Source organism: Cryphonectria parasitica (assembly GCF_011745365.1).
Source record: "Cryphonectria parasitica EP155 unplaced genomic scaffold M406scaffold_7, whole genome shotgun sequence".
NCBI lineage: Eukaryota > Fungi > Ascomycota > Sordariomycetes > Diaporthales > Cryphonectriaceae > Cryphonectria > Cryphonectria parasitica.
The window spans coordinates 2,353,279-2,371,249 of NW_024468915.1; the positions used below are offsets into that span (position 1 = coordinate 2,353,279).

Sequence of the window (17,971 nt, forward strand, 5' to 3'; positions counted from 1 at the left end):
GTGTCGACTCTTCTTTTCCTTCTTTTTCCCCTCTCTTGTTGCTCTGCAGTTTTCTCACGATGAGAAACGTTCACAGCACAGCCAGTGACGCATCAATTGCAAGGTATCGCAGCGGATATCAGTCCTCGGGCAGGAAGTTTAAATCCCGGCCAGAAATTTTGGTGGAGCAGTGACGTTGCTATGGTAAACCTCGATCGTGGTCGGTGCCTGAGGTGGTTTTTGCTCGGCTCCGCTACGGCATGGGACGGCGTCGGAAGCTTGGGGCGTCATGATGGCCCAAGCTCCCTCTCCTCAGGTGGTTATGACGTGCCTGCCGTTGCGAACTGCTGAACCCTTGCCTGCCTGCCGCACGTCGGGTCCCTTGCCTCCTGCCTAGCTGCAAGTGATTCGAAAGGGCGCTGAAATAGCATAATTGAGGAAATACTAAGTGGAATTAATGTAAAATAAAAATCATAACTGAAGACGTCTTCTTTCAAGTAACATGAGATCATGAACTACAAACACCGAGAGTTGATGTTTCTTCTTCTTCTCTATTTTGTGTTCAGCATTCTTCGCATTTTTCCTGGTAAGAAACATAATTTTTTCAGTATCAATAATTCTTTTTGGACCCTTTCTGATGTATATACTGCTCGCCGCGCTAAAACCCATTTAGCCGGAACCAACCACATCTGATCCCGTCACCGTGCTAGGACCCTAGCAACACCTTTTGATCTTTGACGACAACAACATCCCCAGTCAGGGATTTATCCCTTTGGGAGGCGTGGGGTATTCATTACCTTCAGGGCCTTCTACTTCACTAGTTTGCCGGCCTTTGACGCCATTGTCTCGTGGGCATACAGCCGAGCGATGCGCACCGTTTGACGAGCACAATCCGCGACCGAAGGCGCGCTGGGAGCCTTCTCCCTAGCCATGGAGGACGAGGGAGTGGTTGAGGAGGGAGGAGCGGCTGCCGAAGTGAATTGGGAACGTTTTAGAGGAGACCTCAAGGTTTCGAAGATGGCCATCACGCGTTCGCGCCCCTCTGTACCCTTTGAGATTCCAATCCTGCCCCGGCCGCGGCCATACAGACCAGGCGACGGACCGCCCCCCCCGAATATCGACATACAACTTGTCCACGACTCAGAAGCTTTCATCGTCGACAAAATCGTCTTGCCTATCGAGCCTTTTACCGCCCGTCAAAGGAGGGCGTATTACATCATCGGGTGGCCCGACCTGCCCGCCGCGAGACCTGTCATCGACTGCGCTCGGGCGCTCGACTATGTCTCTCCCAGGACACTGGAGGATTGGGAATATCAAGACTTCTTGCGCAGGGAGGCGGAAAGAGTACAAGCTGAGGAGGAAGCTAGGAAAGCTGCTGTGGCTGCTACAGTTGCCCAGGCTAAGGGCAGTACTCAAACAGATTTGCTGCCTGATAAGAAGAATAAGCCGAGGAGGAAACCGAAACATGCAAAGGGACTACACAAGAGACCACCCACGCCACAGTTGGACAGAGAACAGGAGGAGATGCTTGCTAAGCGCAAACATGGCCCCTCGCTATCTACACCTTCGAAGAACAGGATCGCACAACTGGACGTGGAGATAGACCTGTTAGAGGGCCTGGAGGAAGAGAGTTCGGATGGAAATGCGGAGCAGGGACTCCAAACACAACTAGACAACGAGATGCTGGGTATGAATTCCACGGCCAAGGCCCTCGACATGGATGCCTCAGGTGGTTTGAACCCGCTCGAGGCGAGTGTCGCCACGTCTCGTTCAGAGAGCCCGGCGAGGGCGAGTAGCACAAGGAGATCTGTGCCTCGGATAGAAGCGATTGATAGGATGGCTGATTCCATCACGAACCGATCTGCGACCCCAGCAGGGAATTCGACCTTTCGACATTCTGTCAGTCAGGCAAAGCTGCCCACCCAACCGGCCTCTAGTCAGCTCTCGCAGTCCCATATCCAAAAGCCAGTCTCAACAACCCCCATACCGGTCCCAATCCTACCAACATTTACCTCAAGATCAAATCCCATATCATCATCTATCCATTCATCGACACATATCCGTCCATCGGTAGAAGTAAAGCCGACTCCGTCACCGTCGAGGCCGGAGGGCTTAGGAGAGCCAACACAGCCTCCTTCATTGCCTTTGAGGCCGCCGGCGCCGCCATACTCCAATGGGCACGGTGGCTTCACAACCGCCACCAACATGTTTACGCCCACAAGCAGCGATCTCCCGCAGCACCACAAACGACAAGCAGAAAACACTGCTGCTGCAGGTACCGCAGCAGACACGCTCAGCGTTGAAGCCAAGAAGAAACGACAGAAAACATCACACAAGGTCTCACGGTCACCACCTGAACCGACCAGGGGCGAGATAGAAGTAGTACCAGCCCAACAAGAATGGGTGGTTAGGCGCCTTGAAGGTGATGAAGTCATCGATGGAGTACACTACTTTAAAGTACGCTGGGAAGGCAATTGGCCACCCGAGGAAAACCCAACATGGGAGCCTCAGGAGAATATCTCGGCGGAGCTTGTGACGAAGTATCTGCGGAGCAAGGCCGCTCAAGCTTTTGCAAAGGCGAAAAAGCGGAGGTCCTTAAAGAGCAGTGACGGCTCTGGCAAGCCAAAAGACAAGAAACAGAGAACTCTGGCACAATGGGCTACAAGATACAACAGCGTGTCTGAAGCCTTCGAGGGCAGGTCGGAGCTGGATGAGAACGCCAACCGCCAGGGCAACGGCGATGCCCCAGAGGAGCCAAAGGGAACGGGGCAAGGAGATGATGACGAGGCCGATGAAGTCTTTGTTGTAGATGAGAAGCAATTCAAGGGACAAGAGCACGCTACCACTGCGAGGAGCAAGTACTTAGGTGCTCAAATTGCCGCCCAATTCGGGCGGAGATCAGAGTTTTAGAGGGGAAATTGAAGGCCATGCTTGCCTTGAGAGCATTCAGGCCTCAGCAACATAGATTATTTTGCGAACTAATTAACTACAGCGTTACGAGCCAGGATGTGACGTCCGCTCCACAGCGATTCAAAGGCGCTTTAAACTACAGGAATTATGCTCCCCTGAATTTTCTTGTTCGCTGTGTCATGTTTTTGTGTAGCTGGCAAATTTGGGACGAAGTAATTGTTGCGAATCGCGACCTTCCAGATGGCAATCTTCTGAAGATGCGAGGAAAAGTCACACCACCCGCCTTCACTCCGGCGGGCTACAAGAAGTGGTCGTGCACTTTAGCCTTGTCGCAGCAGTCACTCAAGTCATCTTTTCTAGGCATGATACCATGTCAGAAGATCACTAGTAAAACCCAGTTTCATTGGTTGTTCAGAGGAAAAGAAAAGAAGAAAAAAACCAATCTCCACTTCGTTGAACGGCTATCATCATGCCTAATGTGTACTTTCCTATGCAAAGCAAACGCCAGAAATTACGTCTAAGTTTCACCATCCATGCTGGGCTGATGGGGATCATGCTGCTGGTAGATGAACCAGCAAAATACGTCCAGCGTGGAAACGAATTCCCAGAACTGAGTCATTATCGACGCTGCAGTGAGCAAATGCGATTTTGGCGGGATTATGGAATAGAGCAAGGCATGTCCAATCTGCTTCGAGAGGAGAGGAGGATGAAAACTCGAGTGGACTGACATGAACTCGGAGATGACCTTCTGCTGATCGTTCCGTGTCCTTCTCAGAGGGGGGCTGCCTCATCATCAAGAGGGGGGTTTGGAGGGGTGCTCCTTTCAATCAGAGGAGATCCTAGTCTGGGAGAGGCGTCAGTGATGATTATTGGAATATATGAAGCCAGACAAGTGGTTTTGATCTCGATCATACTCACCATTTTTAATTCAGCGCACCAATCATCTTCCAATCCGCATAGCTACGTCATTTATCAGGCAACGACAGCCGTGAGTTTGGCGCAGAACCCCAAACGCAAAAGTAATGCCAAAAGAAAATGGATGAAAAGAAATGAAAGGGGGGGCGGGGGTGCAGGAAGGATTCGAAAGCAAAACACCGCACCCAAAACCCCAGAGAAACAGAGAGTCGAGAGATATGAGGGCGGAGAAAAGGCTTATCTACTCATCGAGGAAGCTGCGCTTGCCGCCGGAATCGTGTCGCTTGGAGGTGTTGAAGCCCTTGGGAGCTATGTAAAAGATAGTACCAAAGGCCTTCCACTGCTCGTCTGACATGGCGCAGAACTCGTCCATGCTGACGCTCCAAGAGGCAGAGTGTCTGATGCCTGCTTCCCAATTTTCGCGGGAGTAGTCAGGGTACGTCTTCTGGGTTGTAACAAGGTCCTTCAAGTCTTGATCGGGCAGTGCGACGTTGTCTTCCTTGTCGGCAGCATCGTCAGTCTCGTTGCTGGTGGCGGAAGAAGCTGTGAGGAGGTTTTCGAGAGGCAGCGCCGGCGAGACCAAGGGACCACGACAGTAGGGTGAAGTTTTAGCAACGAGGAGCGAGAAATCAGACAGGGCAGCAAGATAAGAAGTTGCTGAAGGCGTCTGGCAGTCTGGAGAGCCAACATAGCCATACCTGTGGCCGCTATACTGATTGTTGTGTGCAGCACGCCGACCGAGATGACGGCTGAAATTGGAATTGCCATTGACGGGGCCAGCAAAATATTTCTCCGAGATTCTCTGCTGGCCTTCTCGAAGTAGCTGCATAAGGCGTGCTTCCAACTTGGTCAACTTGGGGCCGGTGTTGGTAATGTCTTTCGATTCATCAGCCATGGCAGACGGAGTCTTTGCGGCGATCGGATGGAGAACAGACTGCCAGGCCATGAACAGCTTGTCGAGCTGGCCCAGATCGTTTAGGCTCAACAGACTTGTCTGTGGGTAGCTGTGCCAGGCGAAGACCGAGCTGGGGCCATCATGAGACATCAACGTAGACTCATCTGCCTCGCAAGGGTCCGTCTCGAACCTGAGAAAATTGAACCACTCATGGGAGTCATTGTTGCGCGAGTGCTTGCAATAGGCCGTGAATTGAGCACCTAGGGCTATACTAATGCTAGTAAACCAGATGTGCAGGTTGACGAAAGTAACTCGGCCAGTTGCGTCTTCTTCGGGGCTGTCCATCCAGACGTCTTCGATTTGGTCGCGGTAATGAGGGGTTCGGAGGAGCTTGGGAAAGTCGAAAGCCTTCCAGACAAGTTCAATCTGGACGAAGGGGCAACGCTCGATGACGAGACAACGGCTTACCCCGTCTGGGAGAGCCAGCTTGGGCTCCAGGGCGCTTATAGAGGGGTCATTGTCGAGCTCACCGTTCAGCTTGGTACAGTACACAACCTCGGCGAATTGTGTCTTTCGAGGGGCAGGAGCGCTGTCGTTGGGTTTGAAGGCCCAAATCGAATGGCCAAGCTTGTGACATGCTGCATTGTACAGCGCCGCCGAGGAGGCCTCTTTGAAAGTGATCGTCGCCATCTTCAGGGTGCCCATTTGACTAAGTGTAATGTTTGCGACACCGCCGCCACGGACTCGGGGCAGGATGTCTCGAATTGTGATATCTTGAGGAAGATAGTTGATCACAACCACGCAGCCCTTCTCAATGGTACGTGGGGGAGTAGCAGCGTCCATAGCTAGGCTGGTTTCAGTGGTGGTTGAAAGTTGTGGGTTCGAGGCTGAGGTGGAGCGAGCCGACCGTTGTATTTGTAGCTCAGCTTGGAGACGGCGGTCTGGTTGGCACGGTTGAGAGCACCACGCCACAGAGAATTGAAAGCAAGTGGTGGGAAGGTTCTTTGAGAGAGCTGTAGTGAATCAGGTCCCGTTCTGGAAGCCTCCAGCTTGCAAAAAGCCATACGACATCGACATCGCTGGCAAGCTCCTTGTTCTGTTGAGTGATGGCATAAATGAGATTTGATGGGCTAACAGTAGGCTTGTTGGGGCCGAACCGAATCAAGATTCAACACGATTGAAACATTGGATGAGGCCTATCATCTTGCCTCAAAAAGCGCTAGGTACGGAAGGGATGATGGAGGTGCTTGACAACGACAGGCGGTGGTAGAAATTTCTGGATGCTTGACAGAAGCCAAGTTGGGTTGCAAATGATCATGTCAAGAGGGCAGGTAGTTGTCAAGTCTCACAAGATGGAGGTGCAAAGTAGGAGGAAGAAGAGGTTTCCTAGCAGAGTTTGTTGAGAGGATTTGATCAAAAGAACTAAGAAGAGAAGCAGAAGTCTTTCCGAGATATTCAAGTGACACTAAGGAAGATAAGGCTTGACAATGAATCAGAAACTGAGGGGGGACACTGATTCCAAGGTGATTCTCGAGCAGTTCTCATAGAGTGCTGTTCATATACTGACATGATAAGAATGCTCCTGAAGGCACTGTCTGGTAGCATCTCAGTGCACTAAACAAGATAGAGATAGAAAGACATTTCGAAAAGTGATGATTTCCCTTGAAGGTTCAGAATGATCCCTTCAAGATGAAGAATTTGGTATCTCAATTGGCCGGACGGAATGCTTCAGAGGTGAGATCAGCAATCAAGAATGTTTCGAGAGTTCATCAAAATTTATATCAACTAGTTCCCCCTTTCCCCCACCCCTCCCTTCAGAAGCATGGTCAATACCGTGAAAAGCACTTGAGAAAGGATTCAAGCATTGTGTTAGAAATCCAAGTGTTTGAACACAACTACTGGGAATATACTTTGACTAGTGATAACTAGCAAATAGTCGTCCATATGCTTATATTACCTTTATATTGCGTTCTCTTTCTCAATACATGTAATTGATCCGATCTTTCTCCGTTTATTTTGCACCTATGAGCTTTCTCATGCGTGTTGTATATATAACGATTCCTTTTGCGAAGAGCACTTGTACAACCCACATAAGCCTGTGAACTTGCAGCTCTACATCTGCTTTGACTCCCTTTGAGAGAATATTTGTCGTTCTACACAATGATGATAGGGTTTTCTTAAGGAGGTAGAATCTCTGCGCTCCATGAGGATAATTGAAAGATCTGGGAAATTCCCTGAAAAACTCGGCTAGCAAGGCAAAAGGAGCAGTTTACTTGGACCTGATACTTTCATATGCCAAGCTCGAGGATTTTGTTTATTGTTTAGAAAACCGTTCATATCGGGTCACAATACACCAGATGTTTGGGCGTCGCAACTTGAGTAATGCATTGAAAAGGGACTCTTACATAAAACAGGTTTCGAACCCTCAACCTCTGATGTATATAGTGCCCTGCTCGTGACACAGTCATGCCCCTCTCTCATGCCTTCTGCAGTGTCCAAATTGATTGTATTTCTCTTCTAGAAGGATCATAGTAGACTGAGGTAATGCACATATGCAGCATGAATGCTGTAGCCCCAGCGCTGCCACAAGACACTGCAAGGCTATGCTTGACATCAACGATCCTACAAAAAGGGGCTATCTTGGTCTATTGGGTTGTGATTGTCACTCGACAATGGGCAACCGGGCACCAACTGATTACCTGTCTCAGGAACGACGATCAACTGAATACCTTGCGAGGCTGGGGTCAACAGAATCGAATCCCTCTCACGTACCTATAGCTTGCCTTCAAGCACCTGTGGCAAAAGCATTTGCCTTGGCTGATCCTCAATTTGTCTTTTTTGAAACTGTCACAGCCAGGCAAGATACATTCCTGGCACCCTTCCGGCACCAATTGGTCCATAAGAGAACGGGTATGATGATCTCAGACAACCCACACATGGCTGGCTCGGGAAAGCATAGCTGGTGATCAGCCTCCGAGTCATGGTTCTGCCTCGTCGAGTATGCTGTGCACATTTTACATGTCATTTTTGGTCTGTTCATGGCGGTCAAGGAATTGTTGGAATTTTCCACCTCAAGCGATAAGCTCTGGAAAGATGGGGGAGGGGGGGAGGGTGGGTAAAAAAAAAAAGGTTCGCATTGGAGTCTAGTTTCAAGTCTGTCCATGTGAGGTATCGTGTCAGCGTAGATCGACACATTGTGGTTTTATCAGCGTAGATCGTACCATTCTGTGCGTGGTCAGAGTGAATTCTTGTTAGGACCGGCGAAATGATTATACAGTCCAGCGGAATATGGCTGTCATGATCAAGGCCGTTCCTTTTGAGGCAGGGGCTCTGAGGACTCATGCCGGAGGACAATATCCTCACTAGAAGGCTGAAGACAGCATGGCTTGTGTTGAACGAGAGGCAGCCCAGTCAGAAGGTGGGGAAGGAAATGGGAATAGATAAGGACGAGGTCAAAGCTGACAAGGCGCAGATGTCGAAGTCACCCTGTTCAGACACACAGCCGAGGGGTAACCTGAAGCTGCGGTTCGTGTCATGATCTGATGTGGTGTTTCAGATTTGGCCTGAACAACTGCTGGGTTCAGGTCGCTGCGCCTGGGATCGCCGCATTTTGATAACTGGCACCTAGTGGATACCGAGGTTATAGAGGGCGCCCGGCTTCTCCATATGCTAGGGCGGAGCAGGTAAAGAAAACCTCATGAAGATGCCAAAATAACGTTAGCAGTTATGCACAGTATGTTATATATTTAGTGTACTGACGTTGCTGATGATGCTTTGTTCCCAAGTTGCATCTTTACATACTCATTGCCCATACCGTCCCGACTCGGATATAGTTTCATTTTGGCTGTATAAATCTCGGTGCCCAGGTATGGTTCGAGCAGTAGACGAGTAGACACTGACAATTAGTCCCAAGACGAACGGAAATAGATCTGTGCGCTCACCCAGAGGGTTCCCAAGCCATGATGAGCCGTGCACAGTTGGGCGCTCGTAGCGTGTGTCCAATCCTGTCCGCAACATCGGATCTGCATCTACACTGCACGTGGGCAGGGATTCTGGGTGACTATCAAACACCACTATGCATGATCACACCAGTTGTGATGAACCTTGGCAGTGCTTGAGAGCCGCTGTCGACCCAGTCTTTAGCGCTGCTTCAGGAACAGTCCCCATCCGCAAAAGCTCGTTTGGGACATTGACGTCTGTCAACCAGGATGCCTCACGGAAAGGATCAGCAATTGTGAAGGGCCCAGTTGAGCGTTCCGGGAAGGTCATGTCTTTTTAAAAAGACCTCAGCCGCCGTCCGGGTCCATGCCTCCTCTCAGTCACTGAGTACAGTAATTGGTAGACCATATTGATGTGCTTTTCGCCGCATTTCTCTCGACTATTTCTTACTTTCTAATCATTTCCACTTCGCTCGAGGCAATGCCTTGTCTGCAGCTGGCCTGTCTTTGATTTAAAATCTTCTCCTTTGAAATAACCCTCTTACAAAAAAAAAATTCTAGAATGGCGTTTCTCTTGAAGGCTGGTATGCCCAACCCGCGAGGGCTGGGCTCCCTCTTGGGGGTCGGTCAGGGTGATCCCACGGCGGCACCTGCGCCGGCGGGTCCTGCGCCGGCGGCTAATAATGCGAATGCGGATTCTGGAGGCGGCCTTTTGGGTGGACTTCTTGGAGGCAGCCCAGCACCACCGACGACAGCACCGGGTGATGCTGCTGCATCGGCCACGCCCTCTTCAACTGAGGCTGCTACGACCAGCAGTTCGCCGTCCACGTCGGCAACATCGTCGACGACTTCTGAGAGCACCAGCACGACAAGCGCGGCTGCTGCTGAAGGCCCTGCCAAAACGTCAGCAGCGACTTCTTCATCAGCCCTCAGCCCATCGACGACGAGCACCCCGACAAGTTCAAAAGATGTCACATCAACGGCAATTTCTGTATCATCGTCGTCCTTGTTGGAGTCAGTATCGTCCCTCATCTCCTCTACCGGCACAGCATCATTGCCACCGGCGGACCCTGCGACGTCTTCTGGGTCAGTGAGCGCAGCCTCGACAGCGCCGCCAACAACCCTCGTGACGGCAACTACATCATCTACCGTGCCAGCCCCCATGTCGACGGAAGCGACAGCGAGCCTCCAGAACGACGCAAGCGCCAACTCGCAGGACAAGAGCTCATCGAACCATACGCGGACTCTTGCCATAGCCATAGGCGCGCCTGTGGGCGGTGTCGCTATCCTTGCAACGGCCGGCATCTTTTTCTACAAGAAGAAGAGGGGCTGCTTCCGCAGGTCAAGGACCCGCAGGAGCTCACTGCTGGACGACTTCGAGCCCATGGTGCAGTCGACAACATCACAGTCGATTGCTTCGTACAACGACAAGTTTGATCCCTCGCGGAATTATTAGATGGTGGCCTTCACAGTCTTGGGGAACCGGGAGGGGGGGAGGGGGCTGGTGTTTTGGTCTGCACCGCGGCACAGAACAAATTCATTCATTATTAGAGCGGAACACTGTATTTCCATAGACATACCAACACACTCACTGGTAATCAAAATTTGATACCGCCACAGGGGACGGCCCAGCCAAGTGCAACAACCGTACGATAGTTGTACAACCAAATGATAATGTATCAAATATCATAAACTGTTCACTTGCCTCATCAGCATTTACCTACTGCCCCTGAGATCATGAACAAGACCAATGTGCAGTACCACAGACTCATCGAAAACTAACTCCAATGCGCGAGAGAAGAAGTGGATAATTCCAATGACGTCAGATTTCTTCTGCACGGCCTGAAATTGCGAGGCATCAACCCCTTTCAATCCCAGGGCTAATGCAACAGTCCGCAGACTCGCATCATCTCATGAGGTTCTTGGATCAAAGTTTCTCGGTGACTTTACTACAAATGTGCAAAGCTGCTTTAGGCTGTGTGTATTATCAGAAGTGACTTGTTCACAAGCATTTGAAAGGAGTTGGCAATGCTTATATCGTGAGCTCGAGCCCTATAACAGTCCTAGATAATATGAGAGGCGCTACAACAGCACGGAGATTGCCATGAGATGTTTAAATATCACCATATGCGGGAGACCCAGCCCAGACGGAGTATATGTGAGGTATCCCAGAGTGTAATTGGTAAGAAATAGGGGGGATAGACAGAATAAGTCTTTTTAGAAGACACCAAGATGACACATAAAGTTTTCAAGGTCTATCTAAGCATAACAGAGACATTAAAGTACTTTCCCTTGACAATATATAGCTGGATTATTGTTTGCAAATATTCCAGATAATTACTTCTGGTGCTACTCTTTTATTGCAGGCTAAACTAGTTGAAGGATACAAGCTTTGGCCATTGTTCATGGTGAGATTTGACAAACATTAGATATCAGATTAATTATAATTATTTGCAAGTATATCAAACATGTGTAAAAGAACACCAGTATTTTAATCTATGGCATGAACTGGCTTCTTGCAATTTAATTTGCGAGTAGTGCATGTGAACATGGGATGATTTCCAACATTCCCCTACCGGATCATTGTTCCTCAACACAGGTGTTTGTCGACTTGAAATTTCAGCTTTGCAAAGCTTTTGGCAATTCCTCTCCATTCTACAGCGCTCTTCCCGCAAGCTTGTGAAATCAGTCTGAACCAAGCTAGAGAGAACTAGTTTTGGAATGCGATGTAAGTTGACTTAATTAAGTTTTCTCAATAGTCACTCTATCTAGACCTCGGGCTTTTGCTAATCTGTATCAATTTTCTCATCCGGCCCAAACTAGGCGTACTGGTCTATTCTGGAACTCAACTCGCTTTGCTGAGGAGTCTGCATATGATCATTATTCCTGTTTGAGATGACTGCAATGAGGCTGAAATTCAAGCGATGACGCTGTCAGTCTTGGAGGCTTGCCTTCCGACACTTCACTTCTCTAGTCTTGAGAGTTGCTTTTTCGACAATTTATTTCCCCCACCACATCCTTGACTGCTTTTTCTCACACATGGAAATTAATCGACAAAATCCACTCCTTGATCCAGTACACTGTCGACCTCCTTCCTTTCAATCTCTTGAAGTCATAGTTTTTCCTGCCTTCAAGTCACGCTTTGTCATATCTCGGCTTTGCAAACCCCTTCTCTTTCCATCCACCCTGTTCCCTCCCACTTACATTTCTTTGTTACGCATTGATCTCTTTGCAAGGTCGGCGAGATGGAGGATCTCGAGATGATGGATGACGAGCCTGCCGTCGCATCTACCTCATCTCAGGCCACGACGCAGGCCACCAACCCCTTCAGCCCTCTAAAGACACCCTATCCTACCCCTAGTGGCGCCAACGCTGCACAGCTAAGCAACGACAACAACGTTCCTCACCTCATTCTGACTACGGAGCACGGCGAGCAAGCCCACCAGCATCGCAACACCAAAGCAAACAAGAAAAACAAGGCAAACAAGGTCCACAAGATACCCCGTGTTCGGAAGCCCAAGAAAGTCCAAACTGCATCGCTAAGGCTGCCACCTTTCTCCAGCCACCTACCCTTCGGTCACGACTTTGGCGTCTCTTCTGCACCTCACCATGTCCAGCCCTACCTACACCTGACAATCACCGCCGAAGACATCTCCTCGGCCCTGACGGGTCCGATCCCCGGCTTCAGCCAGCTAGACAATGTGTCTACCAGCTTCACACCGCTGGTCTGCGCTAGTCTAGCCCGCTTTGTCAACCAGGCCGTCTTGTACGCCACCAAGGGAACGCGCCAGGACGAAAGCCACGGTACCGTCGACGTTAGCTCCGCACTCAAGGGTTGCCTGAGGGCCACTTTGCGCTCGCTCATGCGTGCCCGGCCCAACTGCCCACGCCCAGCCCCAGCCCCAGCGCCCGGCGAGGAGGACATAGAGTACTGGAACAGCGCGTCTGTACAGCTGAAGCGATCGGTGACCCGCATGTGGCTCCTTGCGCACACTTTAGCTCAGCTCAAGGAGATAGTGCTCTCACAGCTGCGTGTCATGGGAGTGCAGCTCGACCCTCAGGAGGACAAGATTCTGGGAAAGACGGTGATTGAGGCTGTCTCGCAGCCTACAAAGCACGTCCACGTGGCTAGAGTAAGTTCTTACTTATACGTCGTCTTCACACAGCACTCTTTCCCTCTTCTCCCTCGCCAGAGACTCGTCTCAAGCTCACTTATCCCTTCTTTTGCTTCCCAGTACCTCGATCGATACCTGCAATACCGAGGCCCTTACTGCCCCGACGGCAAGGCTCTGATGCTGCTGGTCAACCACTTCGTCCAGGCTCGCACCAACTATCTCCAAGGGCTCAACCAGACTGCGTCCAGCTCTGCCTGCAACCCAAGCGGTTTCATCGGCCCTAATGGCTCCTCTGCTTGCGCCAAGCCTAAACCTCACCCCTCTTCCTTCAACTTCATGGAGCTGGACGACTCTTCGGCGGATGACGACTTCAAGATGGACGAGAGTGATAGCAGTGTGAACGACTCGGTTGCCGAAGTCGAGGACAACGTCCAGGTGGATGGTGGTAGGGCCGAGGGAGCAGACCTTCTCTTGGTCGCGGCCGTCGATCGCTGGATCAAGTACATCAGCCTTGACAAAGACAGCATTAGTGGAAATATGCTGTCTTCTCTGAATCTTTCCGACCCCTCGAGCAATGGAGAGGGTAAGGAGAAGGGCAAAGAGAAGGGCAAGTGGATGGCCAAGGCCGGTTGAAAAATCACCTTCTCTCCTCACGGTAATGGCTGATCGAGAGCGGCGGTGATTTGAATGTGGCGTGACACTCAAAGAAAATTACTGCGTGTTGTCTTTGCCAGCAACATGAGAGGCATAGCTATGGCATCAGTGCGAAGCTGCTTCTGGCTTGAGGTACTCAGCAGGGACTTTTTTTCTTTCTGAAGATGGTCATGGGATCCAAGCCCATCCAGATTCACTGACATCAACTTTGGGATCGCTAGAAAAATGAATTGATGATCAACGAAGATGCATACAGTAGTCTTTCCACACACTTGTTGAGGAGAATACCCTGGATTGTGAACATCAGGTGTGGTGATCGGAGGGAAGTACATCATATCCTCCCAGGCAATGAGATCATAGTGTCATAAAAAGTGGCAATAAATAGAAAGGATCGCGATCTTACGGCCCGTGGTTTTGTTAGGGAAAAATGACGTTTGCCAGGTCTCGCAGAACTGGCTATACCTTAATTTCCCCCACAGTTCTGTGGACGCATTGTGTGCAGTGGGTCGGGAAGACCGGTATAATTACAGTACCGCCGAGGTTTCTCAGGCGAGAGGATGCCCTACCATCTTCGATATGAGCTTCCAGCCTGTTCAGTCAGAGCATCAGACGAACTTGGGCCCCGAGCATGAATCATGGCGGTGACCAGACCTACTTGTGCACAGCTCTCAACCAAGTTTTGATTGCTGCATACGCCTTGTCCATCGGCCGACCTCATTTCGTTCTCATACCGTGAACTCCTCGCTCAGCCCTGTAGCGCAATCATATCAATCAGCCCCTCAGAAGCCACCGAGCAACTAAGCTTCAAAAGTGTCCTCCTGTGGCCCTTGCACTTGCCGTCAAATCAGCTTATAACCCCCTCCCCCTCCCCCCCGTCGAGACAAAGTTCTTGCGTCATATAACACAGCACATGGAACACATCTTCGAATAGCCTTTGAGATGATGACTTACTTCCAGAGGCAGTTTAAACTTGATGACGAAAGAGATCAGAAGCGAGAAAAGAAAAGCAAATAGGAATAAGAGAGAGACAGAGACAAACACACACACACACACACACACACACACACACGGAGAGAGAAGGAGAGAGTGAGAGAGACTTCTAGAAATACAGTAAATAGTTTGCCTTCCATTCCCGCTTCTGTGAGATGTGGCAAAGGAAGGTCAAGATGTGGCGAGGCAGGCTCCCTCCCTCACATGCTGCGGTCCAACCGACTGCATTCGCCTATGTATGTATGCATGCAAGCGAGCTGTGGTCTGTTCATGTCCTTTCCAAACCTTTTGCCAAGAAATGAGAGTGGGCTCGCCTCTTTCGTTAACGTGGGTGTCGGGAAGACGGGAGGGATGAGGGCGGAGGGGCTGCTGTGCCTCGTTACTACAGCTCTTTGGCATGTTTCTCTACTCTCATGAGGTTCAATAACTGCTTCCTTGTCCGCCCCCCCCTTTCCTTTGCTCCTACAAGTCGTCGGCTCCGAACGCGACCTTTCCATCCTTCTTCCCCCTCATTTCTGTTGTATAAACTCTTGACCCAGAGTTCACGTGTTCCTTTGTATTCGTTGTGTGGTTCTATCACCTTATCACCTTGTATACAAGTTCAAATTGGGCAAGTATTGCGGATACAACGCTGACCTCGTCGTTACCAGCCCAGCCTCCACCGGCAGTACTGTACCATAAGACGGAGTTCCAGAAAATGAATGTGTTCTTCATGTGTGTGCTGTTGGACACCACATTGTCTTCCTGCCTTCAGTATGCTGTTGATCGACCCTCAATCTCCGCTGCCCAAACCGGAACCCCTTCTTTAGCTTATTCTTTCTTTCTTCTTTTGGGTTCTCCCCTCTTCCTGTTCCAGTTACCACGTACAAAGAAGCCGAATACCGTCGCCAGTGTTACCTTGGAGTTTCATGCGGAGGCGAGAGCGAGTACGTCGGAAGGACCGGAACGCGCACCCATTGCCCCTTCACTGGATCTCCTTGATCAGTCTCGAGATAAACAGCCAGGATACAACAAAAAAAAAATAACCTTTCATGCCGCATGTCCCGCGAGATTGCACCCCTTTGGCAGGGGTTGGATATCATCCGATGTGTCGTGGGTGTCTAGTCTTCGTGCGCGCGCATGTGTGTGTATGTGTGTACCGTTGGCTACCGCGGAGAAGATCCTCCTGGATCCGGTGCTGTCGGTTATGTTATTTCTGACATGTCTTTTTTTGCTGCTGTCACTTTCAGACAAGGGCGCCCCCGGGGGGTAAGTAAGGGCATGAGCGAACGCCCGGTCGAATGGCCAGCAAGCCCCCTGTAGTGAATGGAGAGCCTGGGAGCCGCGTGTGCACGGCCTCTGTTGCTGATACCTTCACCGGTGCTGGCTAGCTCTCCTTGGTATAGCACCGATATGTTTTGTGCTGTCCTTGACGCCCTGGCTATGGCTATCACTCACAAGGCCTGTCATTGCAAATAGGCAAAGGCTTGAACACCTGATTTGCCAAGTTTGGCAATTTGCGGCGGCGAGGTCCTTACAGCCAAGATGGGTCCGGCGCGCGGGGCCCGCTGTTCGGGGTTCGCTTACCATGGGTAGTACTACTAAAGTAAGTACTTATCTGATATTCGCTAGTACAGGGTAACAATACGGAAACAAGCAAGGTCAGGGCAAAGGGATCCAAAGCCTTACTGATCACCAACATAACTTCCAAAAGTGCCCAAGAGAGTCATGAGCTCGCCTGCTATCCGATATGCCTCGGAAAATGGTGATGCAATTGGATGTTGTTTGGCAGCATAGACATGTGAATCTAAGTCCTGCCTCCTTGGCGAGGACTCTTTCCGTGCAACGTGTCTGTGTGAGTGTACACTGCATATCTCCACCTTGCCAGGTAAGCCATGTATGCACATGACAGAGGCTTCAAAGAGAGATGAGCGGATGGCGGAGTGTGGAGAGAGGGAGGGCCGTCCAGAGCAAGTGTTTCGTGGACCCATGTGCTGCAGCTTCAGGGAACTTGCAAAACTTGGTATTGTTGTGCCATGAGTAATTTTGTCGTGTCTGCTCCCATCCAAAGCGTGTCTGCTCCCATCCAAAGCGATCTGTAGAGCCCCAAAGAAGAACTTGGTGTTCAACCGTGGCGCATCTAGCATTAATTAATTAGTACATCTTGGTAGGGACATTTTCTCCCTGTGCATGAAGCCCCAGACATTCGGCACGAGCGGTATCACGCCGTAGAATCATTGCCCCACTGAGGTCTCCGCCTGCCGAGAACTGGCAGCGGCGCGCCACCTCATCGCAGTGTCCCTCTTTTGAAACAGGTTTTCCAGCACCTCTGCGGGTCTATACCTGATATCCTGATGCCAGCCTGGGTCGATGACGAGTGTGAGTCCGCCCACCATGGCTGCCGTCCTGGCGGAGACACCGACGTCCAGGTGCATGTCTCTCTCAAAGCTAATGGCATAGACGGGCACGCCGAGCGGGTTGGCCATCAGCTTCTCGAAGTCGTACGGGCACTCCCAGTCGTACTCGGCCAGGAGCTCAGCAGCTTCCTTGAGCTCGATCAGCTCCTCGTGCGTATCGTAGTGGAAGCGGCAGTAGGTGTTTGCCGTGAAGTAGATGGGATGTTCAGTGGCCGTCAGAGACGGGTCAGGGTACGTGCCGTCCTCGCTGGCCTGGAGGTACTCAAACCCACGGATTTTGCGCGCCACCCGCTCGGCAGCCCAGCGGGTCGGCCCGCCACTACACCAAGTCTGTTCCAGGAGAAGCGGGTACAAGGGCCTCTCGTCGATATGGAGGATGCTCTCGAACTCGTGGATTGTGTCGGGCTGAAGCCGCCCCACGGTCTCCAAGTCCTTTTTGATTGTACATAGCAAGTTGTAGACTTCAGGGAAGCCGACCTTGGAGCCAAACTGCCTTCCGAGCGTGAGGAGCTTCTGTCCGGTCATGTAGCCACGCCCTGTCATGGGTATGTTCTTGGGACCAATGTTGGTGATCAGTGTCAGAATCCTCCTGACCAGGATGTCGGCATCCTGAAAGTGGCTGTAGAACCTCTGATTCTGCTCCACAATGTTTTCGTACTCGATCTGGAAGTAATCCTCGATCTTCATGCCGCAAGGGGGCAGGCCACCGGTGATGAACACCTCGCTCAGGCCCTCAGGGTGCATTGATAAGTAGCTGAGGCTAATGTAGCCACCGTAGGACTGACCAAGGGTTGTCCACTTGATCACCTCTCCAAGAGGCTCGAGCTGGGAGAGACAGAGCCTGATGGCCTCGAGGTCCCGGACAATGTTGTCCTGACAAAACTGGGCAATGTAATGTGCCATCTTGTGCTGGTCGAGATCTGCTCTCTGGCTAAGGATTTGAGACGGAAGGGGACTGCTGTCGCCACAACCGCGATAGTCCACGTAGAGGATCGAGTAGCCCTTCATCAGGAGCCAGCGATTCATCTCGCGCACCCGACAAGGAGGATTGTCAGCGCCAGGACCTCCACAGAGGTAGAGGAGGATCGGCCTCTTCCGTAGTGCCCGGTCATGTTGGATGCGTTGTGTCCAGGTTTCTGAGGTGCATGACTTCCCCGAAACTACCTCTTCCCACACCAT

General features: G+C 51.0%; 4 protein-coding genes across 4 annotated transcripts; 2 read left to right on the forward strand and 2 right to left on the reverse strand.

Moving 5' to 3' along the window:
• Positions 1 to 909: 909 nt before the first annotated feature.
• M406DRAFT_72735 (uncharacterized protein) lies at positions 910 to 2,889 on the forward strand (the record flags this gene model as incomplete). Its single annotated transcript, XM_040925572.1, has 1 exon — positions 910 to 2,889. One exon carries the CDS (start codon positions 910 to 912, stop codon positions 2,887 to 2,889), a length of 1,980 nt encoding a protein of 659 aa, XP_040773730.1.
• A 1,156-nt stretch (positions 2,890 to 4,045) lies between these two features.
• M406DRAFT_72736 (uncharacterized protein) lies at positions 4,046 to 5,542 on the reverse strand (the record flags this gene model as incomplete). The annotated part of the gene is made up of 2 exons (XM_040925573.1): positions 4,046 to 5,125; positions 5,168 to 5,542. The coding sequence occupies 2 exons, from the start codon at positions 5,540 to 5,542 to the stop codon at positions 4,046 to 4,048; spliced, it is 1,455 nt and encodes a 484-aa protein (XP_040773731.1).
• A 6,340-nt stretch (positions 5,543 to 11,882) lies between these two features.
• On the forward strand, positions 11,883 to 13,385 carry M406DRAFT_72738 (uncharacterized protein; the record flags this gene model as incomplete). The annotated part of the gene is made up of 2 exons (XM_040925574.1): positions 11,883 to 12,770; positions 12,804 to 13,385. 2 exons carry the CDS (start codon positions 11,883 to 11,885, stop codon positions 13,383 to 13,385), a joined length of 1,470 nt encoding a protein of 489 aa, XP_040773732.1.
• Positions 13,386 to 16,609: 3,224 nt separating this feature from the next.
• On the reverse strand, positions 16,610 to 17,971 carry M406DRAFT_263297 (alpha/beta-hydrolase; the record flags this gene model as incomplete). Its single annotated transcript, XM_040917580.1, has 1 exon — positions 16,610 to 17,971. One exon carries the CDS (start codon positions 17,969 to 17,971, stop codon positions 16,610 to 16,612), a length of 1,362 nt encoding a protein of 453 aa, XP_040773733.1.